A 22,961-nucleotide genomic window follows, 5' to 3' on the forward strand; every position below is an offset into this window, starting at 1 on the left:
CCAATGTGGTGGACAGCAAATGGCATTTATTAACGGTTACACGGGGTTATATATAACGGGGGTTAACGGCCAACAAAATGGGGGGCTAAGTAACTTTAACAGTAAAGGAGAGGGGTTCTGTCTACCCGTAACATCACGAGATCTTCCGATCGGTCCCTAATCTCCCACATTTGCAGTTTAAGAGGGCATCATTTATTCAGGCCTGAGGTCTAGCAAGGGATAACTCCTCACATTATGTGAACATGTAATTCTACCAATGTCACTAAATGTGTATTAGAATTTATCCATTACTGTAAAACCCACCCCAAGTTCCCAGATTTAGTCCTTTTTTCTATCACTGCATTCTTGAGCCAGATGTCTTCTTGTCTTCCAACCATTCCTGCTGGGAAGGTAGCCCCTGCATGCCTTGTTCCTGTGCTAAAAGCTCACAGGCACAGTAAAAATTAATTAACCCTTTTGATAATGAGCCAAAGGCTTTGTGTGGGCAGGCAGAGGGAGGCAGGAGGCAGAGCTGTCAGCAAAGGAAGGGCCCAGCCAGGTGGGGCAGCCGGGGGATGCTGACAGCCTGCAGGGACAGAGGCACAGGCCAGGGACTCTGTGGGACAGCCTGGGCTGCACAGGGCACAGGGATGGGCAGCAGCTGTAAGACAGCCCTGCCAGAGCCAACTTGGGCAGCATTTTGGCCATGGCTTCTGGCCCTGGGGCCAGGAGGGGACAAGTGACCCTTGCAGGGCTGGGGCCTCATTGTCTCCTTGTCCCTGCTCAGCAGCCTGGCAGACGCCGCCCCATGCTCCTGCCCTTGCCATAGCACATCCCCGCATGCCAGTGCCCATCCCGGGAAGAGCCCTGAGCAAGGAGGGAGGGACAGGATCTGCCTGGCCAGGGGCTGGGGCTCCGGCCCTTTGCATTCCTCAAACACATCCAGCTTTGCTCAGCACCAGAGACACCTTTCCCTTGCTTGTCCCCACGTGTCATCACTGCCTCCAATGTTCTGCTCTGCCTGGAGAACTTCCTCAGTTGGGTCCCTCAGTGGGACCCATTAAAACTTGTAGAAACTTTGGAGTTTAAATTTAATTTTTAGTTCCTGAGAAGTTCTTTGAACGCTCTCTGGGACGGAGTCTTATGTAAACAGCAGCAAAGCCCTGAGAGGGTCATTAAAGTCCTTGTGCTGGGTCTGTGCTGCTGAGCTGGGCTGGGCTTCTGCCACAGGAGCTCTTGGAAACCAAGAAGAACACAAAAAGTCATTTGTCATGATGAGCAGCTTTTCTCTCAGTCCAGCAGGGCTGAGGGCACTGCTTGCAGGTACCTGAGAGCAGTGAAGCAGAGAGAGACTTAAAGGAACTGGAAGGACAATTTTGAGCCCATTCATGGAGAAATCTTCCCAGTTTTTGACACAGTCAGTTTCTGGCTGCAGGGATCTCCTAAAGCTGGAGATGGCAGGACTGATGTGACTATAAGGATGGCTCTGCTGCCCTTTCTGCTTTGGGGGAGGATGTGCTGCAGAGTGGGGTTGCCCTGGGCACTGTCAGAGGGACAGGGCAGGATGGCTCCTGCTGCCAGGGACGGCTGCAGGGGGTGAAGCTGGGGCTGCAGCCAGGGCTGCCCAGGGCTTTCCTGCAGAGCAGCTCCTGCAGCCCTCAGGGCTCTTGGCCAGCCCAGGGCATGTGCCACCTGCCAGGGGCAGCTCTCAGCCTGCCTGGCAGCTCCCCATGGACGCTGCAGGTGAGCTGTGGGTGCACGGAGTGACTCCTGCCAGGGCAGGTCCTGCTGCTGTGAAGAGGGTGCTGTGTGGGCCAGGACTGCTCAGAGCTCCAGCTCATGCCCAGCTCATTCCTGAGGGGACTTTTCATGGGGTCATTCAGGGCAGGGGTTTCCTGCTTGGGTCTCTGCTTTCCTGAATCTGTGCTCCCACTTTTCCCTGCTCAGCTTGGTGGCAATGGAAACTCAGCTGTGCAGGCCAGAGCAGGGGCTGAGGCTCTTCAGCCATCACACTGAGTTTTCCTGGGAACCTCAGCAAGAGCCTACACCTGCCCAGCCTCCAGATCCATGCAGCATCACCTTTCCCTGGTGCGCAGGCTGGGGGAGCTGTTCTTTAATCCCTGCAGGGCCGAGCAGCTGCAGGGCAGGGCTGGCCCAGGGGCTGGGCTGGGCTTTGGCAGCTCTAGCAGGGAAGGAGCCCGGGGCCACAAGAGCAGCTGGGGCTGGGGCAGCTCCAGCAGCAGAGCCGTGGGCAGGGAGGGAGGGAGGGAGGGAGGCAGTGCTGAGGGCAGCCCTGCTGCAGGGCAGATGTGGCGCCTGCTGGGCCTGCCCTGCAGGGCAGACACTACCCTGAGCAGCACAGCTCTTGTGTCCCCTCGCAGCCAGCACAGCCCTCAGCCCGGGGGCTCAGGGCCCTCAGTCCCTCCTGGGCCAGCAGAGCAGCCCCAGAGATGAAGGGCATCTCTGCGGCCATGTGCCCATTCCCTGCTGACCAGGGCCTGAGGGCCACTGTCCTGCCCTGCTGGGCAGGGCTGGCCAGGGAAAGGCTTTTCCTCAGGCTCAACTCTCTCTCTCTCCTTGCCTTGCCCAGGTGCTGCTGGCATTGCTGAGGGGCTCTCTGCAATGGGAGTTCCAGCTGCAGGGCCAGGCCCAGCCCTTGGGCTCCTCCTGTGCAGGCTGAGCACAGCAATGGGGTGTCCCAGCTCCCTGTGCCTGGGGAGCTCTGGGCAGGGCAGCCTGGGACCCTGGCAATGAGCCCACTCTCCTCAAGCACTGCCATGGACAGGACCCTTGGTGTGTCCTCAGGATGCCATCCAAGCTGTCAGCTGCCTCCAGGGTACACTGAGGGACAGGAGTGTCCTTGGCCAGAGTGGGGCTGGGACTCTGAGAAAGGCTAAACCAGTTTGCTTTGCTGTGGGTCCCTCTGCTCTCAGTTGTGTCAGGCTGATTTCCAGGGGAACACAGGGACTGCCCTGGATTGCAGAAAAGGGCAGCTGGGGACAGACGGAGTGACAGAGCAGCTCCCCTAGCCCTTCACTGAGTTCCAGCCACTGCTCTTGCCTTGCACAGCTGTCTCTGCTCTCCCTGGGTGAAGCAGGAAACCCTCTCAAACTGCCTTTGGCCATCACCCTCCCTTAGTCCTGGGACAGGAGATGCTGCTGAGCTCCTCAGCCTCAGGAGCTGTTTGAGCTGATGGAATCTAACCCCAGGACTTGCCCCTGTCCCCATTCCATGACCCCACTGCTTCAGAGCAGAGCTGACCCCTTGGTGTCCATGGGCAGAGCCCCTGCTCATCACAGCAATGGGGCCAGATCCCAGCAAAATTCCAGGCACGGGGCTGAAGGAAGAGCTCTGAGAAAAGGAAAACTGGGGGGCACAGAGCAACAGGGGCAGGGCTGGGAGAAAGGGCTTGGACAGAGCTCAGCAAAGTCTGCCCTGACTTGTCACTGTCTCCCCTTTGAACATCTTCCCATGACCCACTGTCTCTCAGCCGGTATCGGCATTAATTGTTGCAGTAAAGGTGGTGTATTGAGATGGCCCCAGATTTGCCAGGCTCCACAACATTTGCCCTGTGCACCTGACCTTGTTGGGGTCATTATCATGCTGTCCATCCCTCCCAAAGAGTACCTCCAATACTGTCACTTCTCTCAGCTGTTGGATCCCATCCTCAAGAGTCTTCCAGCACATTCTATGGTGCTGCTCCTGCATTCTCTCCCTATGAACAAACCTCTCTCTGACACTTATTAAAAGCCCTTGCTCCCTTACAAAAATCTGATTGATACCTGAGTCCTGGGTCAAGCGTCCCAAATTCCTTGCCTCACCACCCTCCAGCTGGACACCTGTACCCATAAGATCCCAGACCCATAGTAACCAGGTTGTATAAGCCTCACGTCCCTGTGCGTACAATGTCTGTGTGCAGATTACAGAGACTTTTGTACATCAGGGACTCAGTGATGATCTCAACCATTGGCTCCCCTGTGAGTTGTGAGGGCCCTCCATTCTTATCCTTGTCTGGGTGCTCTGATTTCATCTTAGACCTCCTCGTTTCCACAGGGCAACTGCTGCTGGCTGTGACTGCCTCTGCAGTTCAGCTGGAACTTGGACAGTTGTAACATCTGTGGGTTCCGCTGCTGCACCATCAGACTCTCCCTCTTTGAGGCAGGGGGAGGTTTCCTCACCAGCTGGGGAAGTGTATTCCTTCAGCATCTGGCCCATCTCACACATCTCCTTCATCAGACCCCCCACCCAATCTGGGTGGTTAATTTCTGAGGTGGGCTGTGGGGCGTGGTCAGGCTCTGGGGTGTTGAGGATTTTTTGTAGGTTGAGGAGTTCTTGCTAGACAATGGCCATATTCAGCCGATGCACAATCCAGCCTGCTTGTACTAATGGACACTGAACACATTCACAAACAATGGATAACGGACATATTCAGAAATGGGGTCAGTATATCCTTGAGAAAGATACAAGAAGAAGAGTCATCAGGACTCAGCAAGTTTGTCAGCAAGCTTGGGAGAGTGAGAAAAAAGAGAAAGCAATGGGTGGGCCAGACAACCACAGCAAGATGCACAAAAAATTAGATGATCCAATCAGCATTTAATTTAGATGTGTAAACAGCTAGGATTAACCAATCATGTATTAGCTAGAGAAGCGTGGGCAGTAGAAACTTATTATAAATCTAGTCTTTTTAGGGATAATAAATTTGGCTTCACTTGATCATATTGGTCATGGTGTGATGTCCCTGAACATCCGCACTTCGCAACTGGGCTCCTGGAAGTCTTCATCTATGTCACATTCCGTGGGATTTTATTTACTCCTTATTTGTCCATCCTGTAGAAAGGATTGGTGTCAGTGGGAAACTGACATTGCTTGTTTGAAGGGGAGCCCACCCATCCTGCCTGAGGATGATGAACTCCTCTGTTTTAAAGTCTCTTTTTGAGGGTCTTTTCTTGGGTCTTCTACAGGTTGGTTTTTTGTTTCCTCTCCTCCAGGCTGTCCTGGCCTGTGCTGGGAAAAGCCCACTGCAGGGACATCTGTGCACCCTGGGATCCCAGGGTCCTGGGCATCTGCATGAGGATGGGCAACATAACAAAGGACTGTCTGGAGGCCTTTGGAAATGGGAATTTATGAACAGGTGGGACTGCTCAATCTGACTGCACCAGGCCCTCACTTCTGGATCTCCTTCCTGCTTGGCAGCGTTCCGTTTCCAGGGAGTGTGGGCAAGGACTGGCACTCACCTGCACACAAAGGCTTCTGCCTTTTGTCCCTGTAGCTAAACCCAGGGTGAGATTCCTCCTTTAGTGCTCAAAGAAAGGAAAGGAAATCCCAGAAGGGATGTGCTCTGTCTTTGAAATCATTACCAATTGTGAGGAACACCCCTGCTAAAGTAGGATGTGTCCCTGATCAAAGAAGGTCACCCTTCTGACCAAACTGATCCCAGCCCAAAGGCCAAGCCTTCTGCTGGGCTCCGGAAGGGGTTCTGCAGGCAATGTGCTCAGGGGAGAGACCTCCACTGGCCTCACTTCTCTCAGGGATAACACATCCCATCCCATCCCATCCCAAGGGTTCCCAGGATGGCCACAGACAAGAGCAATGGGATCCAGCACACTTAATGACTGTGTCAAATATCAGGTTTAGGACTTTCCCAACCAGACAGTCATGAACCACATATCCTGAACATGAAGTAGATATGAAAATAAAAAAGAAAACCAGGACATTTAACAAGGACCTTTTCCCCAGGACCTCCAGGACTGCCCTGAGCAGGTTCTGGGGCAGAACACATCCCACAGCTGGCCCAGGAGCCCCATGCAGTGCTGGGGGGTTCCTGACCCTCGGGCCCACTGAGGCTCTCCTGGGCCAGGGAGCTGCCTCAACTGCCACAGCACTCAGGCACCACACAGGTGCCTCAGTCCCACCAGAGCACAGCCACCCACAAGAGGGTGAGACTCTTCTGCCACACACCAGGAGTGGAGAGGAACCTCCCAGGCCCCTTCACTGTCCCTTGGCACATTCATTTCAGCCTGACCCTCAAAGCCCTGCTCAGCAACATCCCCCGCTAGAGTAGGATGTGTCCCTGGTCAAAGGAGGTCACCCCTCTGACCAAACTGATCCCAGCCCAAAGGCCAGGCCTTCAGCTGGGCTCTGGAAGGGGTTCTGCAGGCAATGTGTTCAGGGGAGAGATCTCCATTGGCCTCACTTCTCTCAGGGATAACACATCCCATCTCATCCCAAGGGTTCCCAGGATTATTATTGCAACAGCACATCATCAGAAGGGTAAAACTAACCTGTCTCATGACGGTCTAAACCAAGCTCAGATTCCCTATTAGTGGGTGAACAATTCAACGCTTGGTGAATTCTGCTTCACAATGATAGGAAGAGCTGACATCGAAGGATCAAAAAGCGATGTCGCTATGAATGCTTGGCCGCCACAAGCCAGTTATCCCTGTGGTAACTTTTCTGACATCTCCTGCTTAAAACCCAAAAAAGCCAGAAGGATCATGAGGCCCCGCTTTCATGGTCTGTATTCGTACTGAAAATCAAGATCAAGCGAGCTTTTACCCTTCTGCTCCACGAGAGGTTTCCGTCCTCCCTCAGCTTGCCTTAGGACACCTGCATTACGCTTTGACAGGTGTACCGCCCCAGTCAAACTCCCCACCTGCCGCTGTCCCCGGAGCAGGTCGTGGCCGGCGCGCGCCGGCCGCTTGGCGCCAGAAGCGAGAGCCCCCCTCGGGGTTCGCCCCCCCCCCCCCCCGCCTCACTGGGTAAGTGAAAAAACTATCAGAGTAGTGGTATTTCACTGATGGCCGGGACGCCGGCGGGCAGGTTGCCCTGCACCTCCGAGCACGTGCCCGGCTTCCCACTTATTCTACACCTCTCATGTCTCTTCACAGCGCCAGACTAGAGTCAAGCTCAACAGGGTCTTCTTTCCCCGCTGATTCCGCCAAGCCCGTTCCCTTGGCTGTGGTTTCGCTGGATAGTAGGTAGGGACAGTGGGAATCTCGTTCATCCATTCATGCGCGTCACTAATTAGATGACGAGGCATTTGGCTATTTATTAAACACATACAAACCGTATATGTTCCTTTTCCGGGTTAAGTAAGGTGGCCCATCCACCTGATGTCCAAATCAGAATTTTTAACCCAAATATGGGCTAAGACGCGGTTATGAGGGATGAACCCCTCCCACCCAAAACCGATTTCACTGTCCAGCGGACCCAGCCAAGGGGAGGGGCCGTGTTTATTTACAATGTATTTACAGATACAGTCGATCTAGCTTTGCTTACAAAAATATGTGCAATATCGACAGAGGCGAAGAGTACTTTAGATGCTAGGGCCCTCGCGGTTCTCTCTAGCCTCGTTTTAGAGAGTCCAAGGGCAGTCAGCAACTCAGTATTCTTGCCTAACCATTTGCCACAGGCTCCCATGGGGAAGCCAACATGTTCAATTTCCTTTGCATTCGTCAATTGTTCGATCTGCTTATGAAGGCGCTGATATTTCTTGGCCTTTTCCGAGGCGGCTTCACTCAATGAGATTTCAGAGTGCTCGTAACTCACTGTCACATCAACCACGACTGCTTTAGACCCTTTAACGAAGATCAAATCTGGTTTAAACAATTTGTTTGCCTCATCCCTAATGTGTGGCTCCTCGTATACTGCCCAACACTCCCTCTTAGCCTCTTCGCTAAGAGTTTCACAGATGGCGTTATGTCTCTTAATCCTGGCTTCCTGAGTGATGGCGCAGTTGCCGACAATGTGGGCCACAGTCTCATATCTAGCTCCACAATGTCGGCAGGATTGAACAACATTGTCCTGTCTACCCCTAGCCAGGAATTCCCTTGTCGGGTAGACATTGGCTCTTAATTGTAGGGCCGTGATTAATTTTCGGTGAGGTATGCCCCCAAACCACCTTATCCAGGCATTACTGATCTCATCATTTTCAAAATTTTCAATTCCATGACCCTGGGATACCAGGTGGATCCACTTTTGAAATTCTAATTTCCTCCAATTACACGGTTTTGGATAGCAAATTTTAGAGCGGGTGCTTCCCATTCAAGCCGGGCTTCATCATCACCCCCCAACTCTACCGCCGGTAGAGGCTCCCAAATTGATGGGACGGACTCTTGTGTCCCCCCTGCTTTTAGCCACAATCTTTCAAATAACCGTTCCAGATGGATTTCCTTCAAATAATTCACAAGAGTCTCATCCAAAGACTGTGCCAATCTATGCAGTCTTCTCGCCTGTATACTTGGAATGAGCGTCACCAATCTGATGAGACCTAAACCACCATCTTTGAAACTCGAGTACAAGATCGCATCACACGTACTTTGTGGAAGATGAAGCCATTCCTTGACCGTATTATGAATCAACTGGTCAAGGGATTTGAGGAGGCCCACCTTAACCTCAGTATGGTCAGCCAAATATATCAGTCTCGGAATAGTATAAGTCCTGAGTATATCGACTTTCTGGAGAGGTTTTAAAGGCGAACGACCAATTCGATGGAGCCAATCAGTTAGCTTCTCTGACAATCTAGGGTCTGCGAAGCCAGTCCAGGGGTCTACCCATGTGCCAAGATATCTTTCTGAGGAACCTGGGTCGATCATGTTAAGAGGGGATCCGTTTATTACCCATGCGGGACAATCATTGATAGTATATGAGTCCCTTGTTGGCTTGATGTAAAAGCCAAAGTGTAAAAGTGACATTTTTCACCCTTCGTACTGAGGCCAGTAAGATTACAAAAGGCCTCCAGAATTTTGATGTTACAACACATGCCTTCCCAGGAATCACTCAGGAGCACTAGGTCATTGGCAAATGCCATGGCCGTAGTTTTCCAACCCCCATGATGGAAACCTTCACCTTCACGTTCAAGTTTACATAGAAGGGGGTCCATCGCTAAATTAAACAGCAGAGGTGACATAGGGCTGCCCTGTTTGACACCTGAGCAAATGTATATGGGGTCTGTTCTTCCCCTTCCAACAGAAATGTACGTCCTGACATCACGATACATTTCCCTCACTAAATCAATCACGTGTGAATCCACACCTCTCTGGACCAGACCCTCAAATACATGCTCATGACACACGGTGTCAAATGCCTTAGCGATGTCCACGAACACGACCCCCAGATGTTTGTGCTCTCGTTTTGCTGTTTTTACCACAAGTTGTAACAACTTGAGGTTCTCGGCACACCCTGATGCGCAAATAAAACCCCGTTGCCGGGGGTTAATGGGACAAGCCTCGCCGTGGCGATCCTGGAAAATAGCCTAATCACCATTGAACCAATAGTGATAGACCTCCAGTTATTGATATCACCAAGCTTCTCTACATCTGAAGACTTGGGTATCAAGACTGTCCTGCAGTCCCGCAGCGCATCTGGAATTGTACCGGTAATAAGCCAGAGGTTGAAGATCTCAGTCAACCGGGAAAATCTTGGGTCTTTTGCAATAATTCGACCCAGAGTAATCCCATCTGGCCCGGGAGCGGAGGTTTTACACATCTCTTTCAAGTTCTTATCCACCTCTTTCTCTGTAACTAGGGCCTCAAACACCACATTGTTCACCTCCTTATAAGGAGGGAAACCTAAGAGGCCACCAAATGTACCAGATGTATCCCATCTATTCTTAAAGAGATCGTGGACAACGCTCGATGGTACCTGGCACTGAATGGCTTCTGTCCTGTCCAAGATGATACGCGTGAGGCGCCTTCTATGTGACTTGAACAACAACTGAAATTGCAAGAATTTGCCCCTCTTGATAGCTCTTTTACACATCCAATTTGGTGTAGTCTTGGATGTTTTTTCGCCACAGGGTGCCTGCTTTTTTCGACCCTTACAGATAGATTTGCTCTGGCTAGGCTCCCCCAGAATACCGAGAAACTCGTTATATACGTCATTCACCACACGACCTGGATCTTGCCCATCAACAATTTTCTCAAAGGCCTCCCGATACATGGTGAACTTTCCAACCGATAGTCCCGCTTTGATCATCTTGCGGTATTGGAGCTTTAACTGTCCGTCCTTCGGCAATTTAGCAGACTCGGGTGGATGTTCGATCCCCACGGCGCCTACTAGGCCTTCATGTTCTTCTGCGGAGGGACCTTTCACTAGACGGTGCCTTTTATCGCTTATCTGCTTTGCTGTCTTCATTGGAATATGCTCCGCTAAAGGTTGATTAATGTTCCTTTTACCGGTGTACTTGTCCACCAGTTGTATCAGGAGAGCCTCTTCCTCTTCAGTCCATACTTGTTTGTGGGCCCCTCGGGCCGATGACTCTTTAGGATGGGAAGCAATAATCCGCTCCTCATTCCGCACAAGAGGATGTCTTATCCTCTTGTGCTGACCCAGGCCAATCTTGGTGGCAAACCCTCGATGGCACACCTCACAGACCCAGTCACCTGTAGGAGCCACACACACCATTCCCTTGCAACGCGGGATGTGACATGAGATACTGTGGTATTTTAGATTTTGTTTACCACACTTCGCACATCTGAAATGATCTTTCTCTGCCCGTGCACCCTTTTAAGATGATCAATCAGCCCCAGCATCCTAGTAAACCGGGTCTCACATTGAGGACAAGATGGCTGTTTGTCCGGCATCGATACAACCAGTGTTTTTTGGCATACTACCAATAGCTTTGGACCCGTAAGGAGCCTCGGGTGTTTTGGGCTCTTCAGTATCCCCCCTCCTACTTTCGGCCTCAGGTGTTCTGGGCTCTTCGAAACTTCCCTCTGCACTCACAGCCTCTTCCTGGGCCAGCCCCATAGGGGAGATCTCATATGGCTCAGGGAGTTGCCCCAGAAACTCCCAGACATCTGCATGAGGTATACCATCTCCTTTGACAATTCCAGAGTTAACAAACTCTAGACTTACAAGATTGAACCCCTCTTCCCTGGGCAGAGAGGGCACAGATTTGGCATCATTGACCCTTAGATCTAATGGGTCAGTCTGAGTTGCAGTAGAGATGTAACGCAAAGCTAGAGATTGCACCATTATGTCAGTCCGGTAAGTTAAAGAAATGACCAGTCCAAGTGAGGGTAGAAATAGTCAGTAGTCGACCCTCTCTCGAGCTACCAACTTTTGTCCAACATCAACGGCCCGTGGACAAGGCACTGTGCAACAGCGAACAGGCTGCGGCAAACTCTTTGTTTCAGCAGATCGTGATACTACCATTGGGTGGCGAGCCCAACAATAGGGAGGGCTGGTAAATGCCCTCACTCACACTGGGGCAAAAGTCAACTTAGTTACCACAAGGGCATCCGGCGGGACCATGAGGAGGTGCGACTTCTGCAGCTGAGCCCAGTTAGTAACTATTCTTCTTAAGAGAGTCATAATTACTCCCGCCGTTTACCCGCGCTTCATTGAATTTCTTCACTTTGACATTCAGAGCACTGGGCAGAAATCACATGGCGTCAACACCCGCCTCGGGCCTTCGCGATGCTTTGTTTTAATTAAACAGTCGGATTCCCCTGGTCAGCACCAGTTCTAAGCCGGCTGCTAGGCGCCAGCCGAGGCGGGGCGCCAGCCCGGGGACCCCCCCGGAGGACCCTCCCCTGCGCGAACCGCTTGGGGCGCCGGCCGCGGCAAGGTGGAGGGCGGGTGGGGGGGTGGGCGGCGCCCGCCGCAGCTGGGACGATCCACGGGAAGGGCCCGGCGCGCGTCCAGCCGCGGCACGCACCCAGCCCCGCTTCGCGCCCCAGCCCGACCGACCCAGCCCTTAGAGCCAATCCTTATCCCGAAGTTACGGATCCGGCTTGCCGACTTCCCTTACCTACATTGTTCCAACATGCCAGAGGCTGTTCACCTTGGAGACCTGCTGCGGATATCGGTACGGCCCGGCGTGAGACTTACACCCTCTCCCCCGGATTTTCACGGGCCAGCGAGAACTCACCGGATGCCGCCGGAACCGCGACGCTTTCCAAGGCGTGGGCCCCTCTATCAGGGCGAACCCATTCCAGGGCGCCCGGCCCTTCACAAAGAAAAGAGAACTCTCCCCGGGGCTCCCACCGGCTTCTCCGGGATCGGTTGCGTCACCGCACTGGGCGCCTCGTGGCGCCCGTCTCCGCCACTCCAGATTCGGGGATCTGAACCCAACTCCCTTTCGATCGGCTGAGGGCAACGGAGGCCATCGCCCGCCCTTTCGGAACAGCGCTCGCCTATCGCTTAGGACTGACTGACCCATGTTCAACTGCTGTTCACAAGGAACCCTGCTCCACTTTGGCTTTCAAAGCTCTTGTTTGAATATTTGCTACTTCCACCAATATCTGCACCTGCGGCGGCTCCACCCGGGCCCACGCCTCAGGCTTCGAGGCGCACTGCCGTGCCCTCCTACTCGTCACGGCCTAGCCCCCACGGGCATCACACTGCCGGCGACGGCCGGGTGTGGGCCCGACGCTCCAGCGCCATCCATTTTCAGGGCCAGTTGATTCGGCAGGTGAGTTGTTACACACTCCTTAGCGGATTCCGATTTTCATGGCCACCGTCCTGCTGTCTAGATCAACCAACACCTTTGCTGGGCTCTGATGAGTGTCAGCATTGGGCGCCTTAACTCGGTGTTCGGTTCATCCCGCAGCGCCAGTTCTGCTTACCAAAAGTGGCCCACTGAGCATTCGCATTCCATGGCGCGGCTCCACGCCAGCGAGCCGGCCCCCTTACCCATTGAAAGGTTGAGAATAGGTTGAGATTGTTTCAGCTCCAAGGCCTCTAATCATTTGCTTTACCAGGTAAAACTGCCCATTGCCAAGTGCCAGCTATCCTGAGGGAAACTTCAGAGGGAACCAGCTACTAGATGGTTTGATTTGTCTTTTGCCCCTAGACCCACGTCGGACGATGGATTTGCACGTCAGGACCATTACGGACCTCCACCAGAGTTTCCTCTGGCTTCGCCCTGCCCAGGCATAGCTCACCATCTTTCGGGTCCTAGCACGGACGCTCACGCTCCACCTTCCCGGCCCCGCGAAGGGGCGGTGGGTGAGACGGGCCGGTGGTGCGCCTGGGACTAGCAGGCGCAACATGCGCCACGGGATTCCTCCTCAGCCGGCGCGCGCCGGCCCTTACCTTCATTGTGCCACGGGCTTTCGACAACGGCTCCTGACTCGCGCACGTGCCGCCTGTCAAGCTCACTCCTTGGTCTGTTTCAAGACGGGTCAGGTGGGTAGCCAACATCGCTGCGGACCCCGGGCACCCCAGCACAGCCTGTGAGCCCAGCCCAGTGGCGCCGCGCGGTCGGGGCGCACTGAGCGCAGTCCGCCCCGGTTGACAGCAGGGCCGGGGGCCAGCGGGCCCAGCCTCTGCACCCCTGCGAGAAACGCTGTGTTTTGAGGACGCTTACCCCCCGCGAGGGGAGAAGCGACGCCCCCCGCCACGGCGCTACCACGGATGGGGTTTGCCCAGGCGACGGAGGGGAGGCGGAGGCGAGGATCCGCCAAACCTGCGCCAGACGAATGAAACTCGCCGGGTTGAATCCTCCAGGCAGACTGCGCAGGCCCCACCCGTTTACCTCTTAACGGTTTCACACCCTCTTGAACTCTCTCTTCAAAGTTCTTTTCGACTTTCTCTTACGATTCTTGTTGGCTATCGGTCTCGTGCCAGTATTTAACCTTAGATGAAGTTTACCATCCGGTTTAGGCTGCATTCCCAAGCAACCTGACTCTGAGAAGCCCCGGGCCTGGCGCGCTGGGGGGCCGCTACCGGCCTCACACCGTCTGCGGGCTGCGGCCTCGATCACAAGGATTTGGGTCCCCCGAGAGCGCCGCCCAGGAGGGGGGCTTCTGTACGTCACATGTCCCGTGCCCCACTGCGGGGGGAGATTCAGCCCTGGGCTTTTCCCTCTTTGCTCACCGTTACTGATGGAATCCTTGTTAGTTTCTTTTCCCTTGCTGACTAATTTGCTTAAATTCAGCGGCTCGCCATGTCTGATCTGAGGTCGCAAGGCCAAAGCTTGGCCACACCTCCCGGCCCATGCTGCTTCTAAAGAAGCGGCATGCCAACAGGCCAACAGCCAGCCAGCTTCTCCCACCTACTACTCTCACCTCCCTCCCCACTGGCTCCCATGCACCAGGGGAAAACAAAGCCAGAGGTAGAGAAGCAGAGACGGAGTGCCCCATCCCAGAGACAAGAACAAAAAAGGGAGTGTGGCAGAGACAGCCCTGATGGGGGACCAGCCAAGTGGCGGCACGTGATGGCCTTGGTGGAGAGAGAGAAAAGCCATGGTGCTATTTGCACCCCGAGACCGCAACAGAAGAGGAGCAGGGCAGGCGAAGGGAGGAGGGGGTCAGAACCCCTGTCCCTGGCGCTCTCGCCTCACATGCACACGAAGCAGCACACACAGTACCCCCGTGGTACCCACCCGCAGACAGCCGCCTGCGTGGCTGGGAGGCTACGGGTGAGGCCTGCACCTCATCTCCCTCTTGCCCCCTCTGTTCTCCCAGCCCACGGCGATGTTTTCAACGCTGTCTCTCACTCTCCTCATCTCCCACCACCACCATACCGCAGCATGGGTGCCCCAAGGACAAACTCTGCCCCAGTGGCTCACTCCAGGAGTGGGGAGCTATGGATCAGTCCCTGAGTCTGCATATAGGGGGATGAAGGCCCTGCGCGGCAACAATGACGATGACAGCCATGACGATGATGACGCCTGCTGGGTCACAGGGAAAAAATTGAGGCCGCCAAGGGAAAAGCATCCCTTGCCAAACCCCTGACCGCCTTCCCTCTGGGCACCAGCGAGCCAGCATCATCTCCGCTGCTGATCACAGTCAACTGGCCTGCGAGGCGACGCCAGCCGCACCACTGTGGTGGCCCCCGGACGGCGACTGATCATCAAGAAATGCTCAGACGGGCGTAGCCCCGGGAGGAACCCAGGGCCGCAAGTGCATTCAAAGTGTGGATGACCAATGTGTCCTGCAATTCATACTAATTCTTGCAGCTAGCTGCATTCTTCATTAACGCATGAGCCGTGTGATCCACCGCTAAGTGTTGTCTGGCTTTTGGCACCGATCCCGCACGCGTGGAGGGGCTGGGACCGCTCACATGAAGCGGCCCCTTTCTCTTGTGCTGAGGACATGCAGGCGCGTGCCTGGCTTTGACCATCCTTACTTGATAGTCAGGATTGCAGACATAGGAGATCCAGCCACACTGAACTGGAATTCTTCCTCAAACCTCCACACTATGGTGGCACTGAAGGAGATCTGAGCAGTCTGGGTCCCACCTGGTGCACCGATGTCTTCCTCGGGCGCAAACTTGAAGCAGAAGCCCACGTTGGCAGTTGAAGGTCTATAGGTGAAGGGAGCATCAATATCTCCTAGGTTAATCAGTTTCACCTGCAGCAGCAAGAAAGCAAAATGGAAATACATGTGGAATCTTCCCTTCTTGTGAGTTACTGTCTAATGACACAATTAATACCCAGAAATAGCAGACGATGCTTTGAATGGCAAAAAAATACAACAGGACAAGTTCTGCCTTGAAGTTTTCTTGAAGCAAAGCAGCGGCAACTCCACAGAACTGGAGTCCACAACCCTGGGGTTATCCCATGGACACAAAGCTGTGCACCTCTGATCAGCATCACCAAGTTCATTCAGACCTGGCCCTGAGAGCAACGTGGGCTGATTGCAGCTGCGTAGTCAATCACCCTAGAGCTGCTGCTGCCCCAGTGAGCACAGCTCCAACAGCACCATCTACTCATTCACCTTTTCCCATGTCATGAAAACAATACATTGATTATGAGACATCAGCATCAAAATGTATAGACAGCATCATCTTTTGGTAAGAAAACTCAGCATGTCTTTGCCTCCCACAGCCAAGCTTTTGGAAGTGTCTGGCATGATGTAGTGCCTCATCTTCTACCTCTTTCAGCTGCTCTCTCTTTGGATTTTGTTGCAAACTTGACACTATTGGGGAGGAGACAAATAGGTAGAAAAATGCTTTGCTTTATTCCCAGGAAAACTTTTCTCTTTCTAGAGCCAGAGATGCACCAAGGCTGAAGTGTGTTGAGGGACTGGTCAGCAAGGGAAAGAACTCCCAAGCCCTTTGCAAGGGCCAGCACTGAGCCAGGAGGCTGGATGGCTTTCCTGTGACCTGCAGCAATAAGCAGGAGACACTTGACTGGAAGCTGTCTGCAGTTGACTGAAGCTCAAAGGCAGCCAGTTTGTTCCAGCTGCTTCTGAACAGCCCAGTCCAAAGGTGCCTTGTGTCTGGCACGACCACAAAAGCCTCTGAACATCCCTTTTTGACCCAGGCTTTGTTTCATATGCCAAGGGGTTGTTTTGCAGCAAGCCTCCCAGCTAATTCCCAAAGAAGGAACTGGGGCTTCATGAACAACAGACACACCTTTCAGACCCTCCCAGATTTCACCAGTAGATCAAATATTCCCTGCTCACAATTGCCCAGGTCGGCAGCAATTCCACACTTCCACCAGGCTTACTCTGCCTTAGGAGCCATCAGGATCTACCCCAAGCCTTCTGCTCACGTCATAGATGTGGGGGGTGTCGATAGAAATGTTCCCAAGGTTCAGAGTAGGAGAGCTGAATTCTACCAAGGGTCCTTGGCCTTCCCCTCTGAGCTGCAGGGGCAGCCTGCTCTCACAGCCTGGGGAGAGATGTCTATTGCACTACAATCATTCCCTCTGTTATACTGTATTTTCCAGGCTGCCTCAGTGCTAGACCCTGACTCTGAGCTGGATGCAACCACCTCCTGATGCTGCAGGAGAGGATATGGACCCTCCTCTTCCCTCAGCCTTGGGGCTGACTTCTAATTTCTAACCCATTCCTTGGGCTGCTTTCCAATTTCAGCCACCAGTCTGCTGAGTTTAAAACATCTCTGCTGCCTTGTAGTGACAGGCCAAGGAGTTACAGGTATAATTTGAAAGAAAGGAAATTTAGCTTAGATATTAGGAAGAAATTTTTTACTCTGAGGGTGGTGAGACACTGGAGCAGGTTCCCCAGGGCTGTTGTGGAGGTTCCAGCCCTGAAAGTGTTCCAAGCCAGGCTGGATGGGGCTTGGAGCTACCTGCTCTAGGGGGAGGTGTTCCTGCCCAGAGGCCTTTAAGTCCATTCCATCCTTAACATACTCTGGTTCTATGCTTTCCTTCCCATGCACTTAGAGGAGCTTTGAAATCATTCAGTGAAGGCACAGAGCTCCTACAGAGTTTGGCAATTGCCAAACTACCTGGCCCAGGAACACAGGACTTTGTTGCCAAAGTCCCCAACTCCTGACACTCAGCACTGTGTTCTATTTCCACAGACAGAGCTGCAAGGGCTCAATTCCCACAAAGGGAGAGAGGCAGGTGCTGGCCAAGGCTGCTCCTTCTACCAACACCCTGGGCTCAGGGGGGCTCAAACACCTCTGCTCTGCTGCTGTCTGGGCACTGGGAGGTGATCCAGGCTCAGGGAACACATTTGTAACTCAGCTCCTGCTGCGTGATGATGGATCCATGTCAAATGGACCCATCATCCTGGAGGCCAGGGGCCTTCAGGGGCTGAGTGCTTGTTCACTAAAGCTGTTCTGCTCTGCAGCTCTCTGGCCTTTGGGGGAATGCTGACAAAGCCATGGCATGAAAACCTCTCCCTGCACTGCCTGGGCTGTTCTGGGATCAGTCAGGCACACACAGCATTCTGAGCCCTGGCCTGGCACAGGAGACTCCCTGGGAGCTGCAGGGCCAGAGGGGATGTGCCAGCACTGCCCTGCTGACCAGGGACTCTTCCCAGCACTTCCATGGGAGCCCCGTGGGCTCACGCTGGCACCATGGCTTCACTGAGGGGGAGAGAAGCAGGGCAAAGGAGCTGTACCTGAGATGCTGCAGTAAGCCACGCTTCCATTCTCCAGTGCTTCCGAAGGTCTGAAGGTCACCTTGAATTTGGCCAAACAATTTGGCCCAATTTCTCCCTCCTACAGCAGAAAGAGACAGCAAAACATTGCTCTGCAAACTTCACATTTCTTGTTTTCAACCACACTTCTGTAAGCCTCTGTTTAGAGCATTAGTAATGAGTGAACAACACAAGGAGCCCAAGGAAACACTCCAAACCCAGCTCAACACAGCGCTGGAAGCTCTCAATGCTCAGCTGTTCAGCTCCCACTCTCCACAATATTCCTGCTGCTCTGACAAAGGCTCTTGGTCACATCATGCTGCTGTCAGCTACAGTGGGATGCAACTGCCACTGTGCACTGGTGGCTCTTCACAAGAAGAAGAGAACATGATCCCTATCTTGGGTCGACTATATGATGCTTTTATCCCAAATCGTCTTGTTCTGTTTATGTTGAATAATAAGTTTTGCACCTTTAAGACTTGTTGCAGAGAGTGAAGGGGGGAGAGAAGAAGCAGCAGTTTGTTTTCAGACACTGCACTCACTCCTCCACATTCCTGCTCCTGGACTGCATTGTCTGTGGATGGACAGACAGCGGGACAGAGCTCTCCTTTGCTTTTAGTTAATTTAGCTTGCTGAGGCAAAGAAGTTCCCTGGACTGTGGGGTTTTTTTCCCTTTTCTTTGGACCTGTTCAAAACTGCTCTGGACTGAACACCAGAAGAGCACCGACAGCTCCACCTGTGGCCACTGGGCTGGGCCTGGCCTGCGACATTTCCAGCACTAGAGGGACTGATCAGAGACTGAGTGAGCTGAGCTGCAACCCAGGGAGGGACTTTCTCAGTTTGTCATCTCTTTTGGAGCAGCAAGGGGTTTTATTGATTAATACTGTTTAGGGTTTATTGTTTAATAAACAGGTTTTTTCCACTTCAAGGAGGTCTTTTCTCCAGGACCGGTTGGGGGTAGGGGCCGATTGAATCTGCTTTCCGAGAGGAGCCCCTTTGGGGGGTTCTCTCCCAAATTTGCCCGGAACCAGAACCTTAGAAATAAAAATATTACTTTAACCTGTATTGAAAGAAAACAGAGGCTGGCATTATTCTAGGGTTTACTCCAAGATGAGAAGGGATGTTGCACTGTGCAGACATCAGGCATTCATTGTCTCTCACAATGCCAGTACTCAGAATCAGGACTCTGGTTGATACGAGGACGTGGTGGTTTGCTTGCAGAAACAGAAAAGGAAAAGGTTTTCTGTCCCTGTGTGCAGGACAACTCCAAAGGCCCATTTCAACCTTCCACCCTTGTGTCCAGGCTACAGAGGACACTGGAAGGGACACTCAGAAATAGTGCAAGGCGTGGTTACAGGAGGGGATTGGTATTTCTATGATTAGCCTTAGGCTGAATTTGGCCTCACTTTCCCAGCAAACCATTGCAAGCTTCAGGTCAGAATGTGGCCTGGCAGTGCTCCAACAGCCTCTGCTGAACCTCATGTGTGGGGGGAGCCCCTACCTGTAAGAACTGCTCCCTGTGGACACTGCAAGGACACGCACAGAGTGCCCTTGAGCTCAAGCCCTGGCACCACAGCTTGGCCTTGTCAGGCACCCAACCCTGCCATGAGCCTCCAGGGCAGAAATGCTTTTAGCATTTGGCATTTTTAGGCGAGCTCTGCAGGTGCATCAGAAACTCAATGTCCTCCCTCCCAGCACTTCGAGCCAGCTGACGATCTGCCCAGTGACCGCAGCCAGGGGTAGAGTGGGTGGGAGGAGGAAGAGGGGGAGGAGGATGAGGAGGAGGAGGATGAGGAGGAAGAAGAGGAGGAAAATGAGGTTTTCACCTATCATTTACCATTGGCTCAATGAAAAAAATGTCATCAGAGAACAGCACGGGGTCTTCGTGCAACTTTGCCTTCTCCCCCGGGAGCCTCAGGAGGGCAGTGTGATCTTCACCAGAGCCCTTCTCCTTCCCTGTTTCTTTCCCCTCCATTAAGTTTTCCAGCCACAGCTCTCTCGTGTCCGCAGGAATCGACGCTGCCTGCAGCCACAGGAGAGACAAAGCCAGCAGACTGTTTAATAAGCCACAGATTGGCAGAGAGAAGTGTGAGTGCAGGAGAGCAAAGCACCTGGGGAGGAGCTGCAGTGTGAGAGATGAGTAATGCGATGATTTATCAAAAAGCAGGATGCCCCATTGCAGGGAATGACTGGCAGCTGACTCCATTGATTCACAAGGCTGAACAGTTGCTTTATTAAACTAAATTATATTACATTGTACTACACTATATTAAAGAAGCATACTATACTACAAAGAATACTAGAGAATACTAAAGAATAATAAAGAAAACTTGTGACTGTCTCCAGACAGCCAGGACAAAGCTTTTTCCAATTGGCCAAGGAAACAAAACAATCCTCAGCAGAATCCAACTGACAAATCACTTCAGGTAAATAATCTTCCTAACACTTTCCACATGACGGAGATAAGAATTTTTTTCTTGCTTTTCCCTGTGCTTCTCCAGGAAAAGAAACCTTGAGAGAGAATTATGTCTCTCCATTCAGAGAATGTGAATGCCACAATGATTGACTCTCACAATTAACAGACAAATACCATGTATAGAAGTTAAGAAAAATTTCTTTTATCCCCTCAGTTGTTATCAAGGGACACCTGGGGTTGGGATATGTGGGAGGGTCACCTTGTCACTACAGTGACATTTGACCTCCAATCAAGATTTGAGGAAGTAAACTCTACCACTGGACACTGAAGAAGGAGTCAATGGACAGAATTTTGGGAGGGGCTAAAGGGTTAAAAGGAAAAAACTCCATTGTGTGGGAGAGCACATGGTGGGGAAAATCCTTTGCTCCTGGCACCATAACATTTTCTCTATTCAGTCTTCTGTTGCATTTTTGATAAGGTTTAATAAACCTTTCTAAACTTATGAAAAGGGAGTGGCTATTTCTCCCAAGCAGCAGCTCCCCAGCAAGGGCTGACCCCAAGCCATGGGGGTCCCAGATGGATCAGAGGATAACTTGTTGTTCACTGGCCCAGCAGGGAGTTTTACTCCACACCTGCAAGCTCAGGAGAGGTTTCCAGAGCCAGCGTCCCTCCAGGGAACCTCCTGGCTCAAAGCCTCTGGCAAAAAACTGAGGGAGAATCCATCAGCCACTTCAAGTGGCTTTTCCTACCACTGAGCTGCTGGGGAGGCAGATAAAGGTCATGGAGCAGGACTTCCCTGGGAAGGGGAGACAAAGCTGGGTCGCAGCTACGTGCTACCAGCACTGTGAAAAAGTCACATTATATGATTGGCTTTTCGCATATATGAAAATAAAACATTGGTCTGATCTGTTTCAGTCTCTATGCAATATTGCATAGGGAAATGTAAGATAACAACAATTAGAAATCAATCAGATAATACACATATCCAATGAGACATCTGAAATCATACCATTATCAGTCACTACAACACTGAACTGTCATCCCAGAGTCTGCGACAGCTGATGAACCTTAAAACAACAGAGAACTGGAGAACTCATGTCTGGATTCATGTTTCTCCAAATTCCCTTTGAAATCAGGCTCAGCTATCATACATGGTCAAATTGCCAAGCCAAAAGGACTTGAATACTTTTTGATGCAGAAAACATCTGGGCTGATTGTCAATCATTCCATTCAAGTAGAGCTAGAACTTGGCAAGAGTTCAAACTCTAATTGATGGACATCACTTAATACATTTTAAAACAAGACTCTTAAAAACAGCAATTATGAATAGGATACCTTAGGATTAAAGATCAATCAAACCATTAAATAATTGAATCCCTCCAAAACTTCTGTCAGGACAGAAATTCTTCAAACACAGCAAACCTCTTGAATTCTCGGCTGAAGTACTCTATAATAACTGAAGAAATAATAGCTGAAGAAAACCACAAAACTGGCAATCTGGATTTAAAGGAAACCTAAAAAACATGAGTAGTTAAAAAACAAAAAGACAAGATTCTGAAGAGACACGTGTCTTGTAGATGATCACGCAAAGACACAGTGAAACACATGAAAGCTGGCTGTAAATATTACAACAATATCTTGATCATAATTCTTATAATAAATTCTGAAAATTCTCACTATATAATCAACTTATCAACAGGAAGTATTTGAAGGGGTTATGACAACTTTTTTAAAGTATTCATATAGCATTAATAACAATCCTTATTTATCAGTATCACCTATAAAATCCAAAAATAACAAAGGTTACAAACTCAATACCAACAAAACTGTAAATCATTGGAGAATCAGCTGGTGACCCCACAGATAGGATCTGATTGATATTTCTCAGATGCTCTGTCTTCAGAGACATTTCATGTAATTGAATCATTGCTAATAACTCTATCTTTCTACAGTGGTTTCCCTCCCTAAGAGGCATTTTGCACAACAGAAGATTTCCATTTATATCATATTTGGAATACCACTGATTTGCACTGGTTTCCCCTTTTTCTGTATCTTGGGCAAAAACCTGGGGGCTTTCTCACTTTACTCTGATTTTGGACAGCTTTTTTACATGTCCATCTTTTGCATCTGAAGCCTGATCATCTGGTAAATGCTGTTTCCGTCACTTCTGTGGGACCGGGCTGTTGAGGAATTCAGTGTGCCTCACACAACATGCGCTGCACCCGCGAAAAATCTCCCGCTTGAGATTTTGATGGAGGCTGAAACTGTGTGCTGGCTGCTGGGGCCGGCTGCGTGCCCGCTGCCATGGGACCGGAGCAGGGCCGGTCCCTCGGGCACCCTCTGCACCCAGACCGCGCCCGCTCTCTGCCGGTGCCCTCATGGGAGTGCGGATGCCCCCACCCCGAGCGCGCCTCCCCGGCGCTTCTCTCGGCGCAGGCGCGGTCTGGGGAACTCCCCCTGTGCCCGTGACCGACACCGGCGCTGCCCCGGTCCCGTTCTGGCTCCGGTCCCCGCTCGGCCGTGTCCGTGCCGCGTCTGCGCACTGGGGAAAAACCCGCCCCGCTCCGGCTGCCGGGTTTTTGCGTCATCAGCGGGCGCCTGCCGCGCTCCGTGGCGGTCGCAGGGACGCTGCAGCCGTCCTGTCCCGTCCGCCTCAGTCCCGCCCGGCGCGGCTGCCGCGGCCCGTGTGCGTTCCCCGGGTGCTGCCGCCATCGCAGTCGCGCGGGTTCTGCCCTTCGCGCGCGTCTTTGGCACCCCCTGCGTGAAACCGCCGCCACCGCCAT

General features: G+C 52.3%; 1 protein-coding gene, 2 non-coding genes and 1 pseudogene across 4 annotated transcripts; 1 reads left to right on the top strand and 3 right to left on the bottom strand.

Annotated features, from left to right (window-relative positions):
- Positions 1-22,961, top strand: part of LOC131094597 (zinc finger protein 345-like) — a 159,673-nt pseudogene that overhangs the window by 104,639 nt on the left and 32,073 nt on the right.
- On the bottom strand, positions 7-22,746 carry LOC131094615 (hydrocephalus-inducing protein-like). Of its 2 annotated transcripts, none has more exons than XM_058042266.1 (3): positions 19,600-22,746; positions 15,058-15,281; positions 7-1,306 (listed from the first exon to the last, which is right to left on the bottom strand). In XM_058042266.1, the coding sequence occupies exons 1-3, from the start codon at positions 19,966-19,968 to the stop codon at positions 1,270-1,272; spliced, it is 630 nt and encodes a 209-aa protein (XP_057898249.1). In that variant the 5' UTR covers positions 19,969-22,746; the 3' UTR covers positions 7-1,269. The 2 variants fall into 2 exon arrangements, with proteins under 2 accessions (XP_057898249.1, XP_057898250.1); XM_058042267.1 differs by lacking the exon at positions 7-1,306 and adding an exon at positions 4,381-4,806.
- LOC131094695 (28S ribosomal RNA) lies at positions 6,231-13,891 on the bottom strand. Its single transcript, XR_009115740.1, has one exon. It is a non-coding gene; the product is annotated as a 28S ribosomal RNA (ribosomal RNA).
- On the bottom strand, positions 14,787-14,939 carry LOC131094722 (5.8S ribosomal RNA). The gene has a single exon (XR_009115765.1). It is a non-coding gene; the product is annotated as a 5.8S ribosomal RNA (ribosomal RNA).

The sequence above is a fragment of the Melospiza georgiana genome, chromosome 30 (genome assembly GCF_028018845.1).
Source record: "Melospiza georgiana isolate bMelGeo1 chromosome 30, bMelGeo1.pri, whole genome shotgun sequence".
NCBI classification, from domain to species: Eukaryota; Metazoa; Chordata; class Aves; order Passeriformes; family Passerellidae; genus Melospiza; species Melospiza georgiana.

Bases quoted from the DNA above. Each gene is read 5' to 3' on its own strand.
- LOC131094615 (XM_058042266.1), bottom strand. From the start codon at position 19,968: ATGGAGTCAGCTGCCAGTCATTCCCTGCAATGGGGCATCCTGCTTTTT. The intron at 15,282-19,599 runs GTAAATGATAGG...TTGCTGCTGCAG, and splicing joins TTTTTTTCATTGAGCCAATG to GTGAAACTGATTAACCTAGG. The intron at 1,307-15,057 runs GTAAGGATGGTC...CACTGCTCTCAG, and splicing joins TCTGCAATCCTGACTATCAA to GTACCTGCAAGCAGTGCCCT.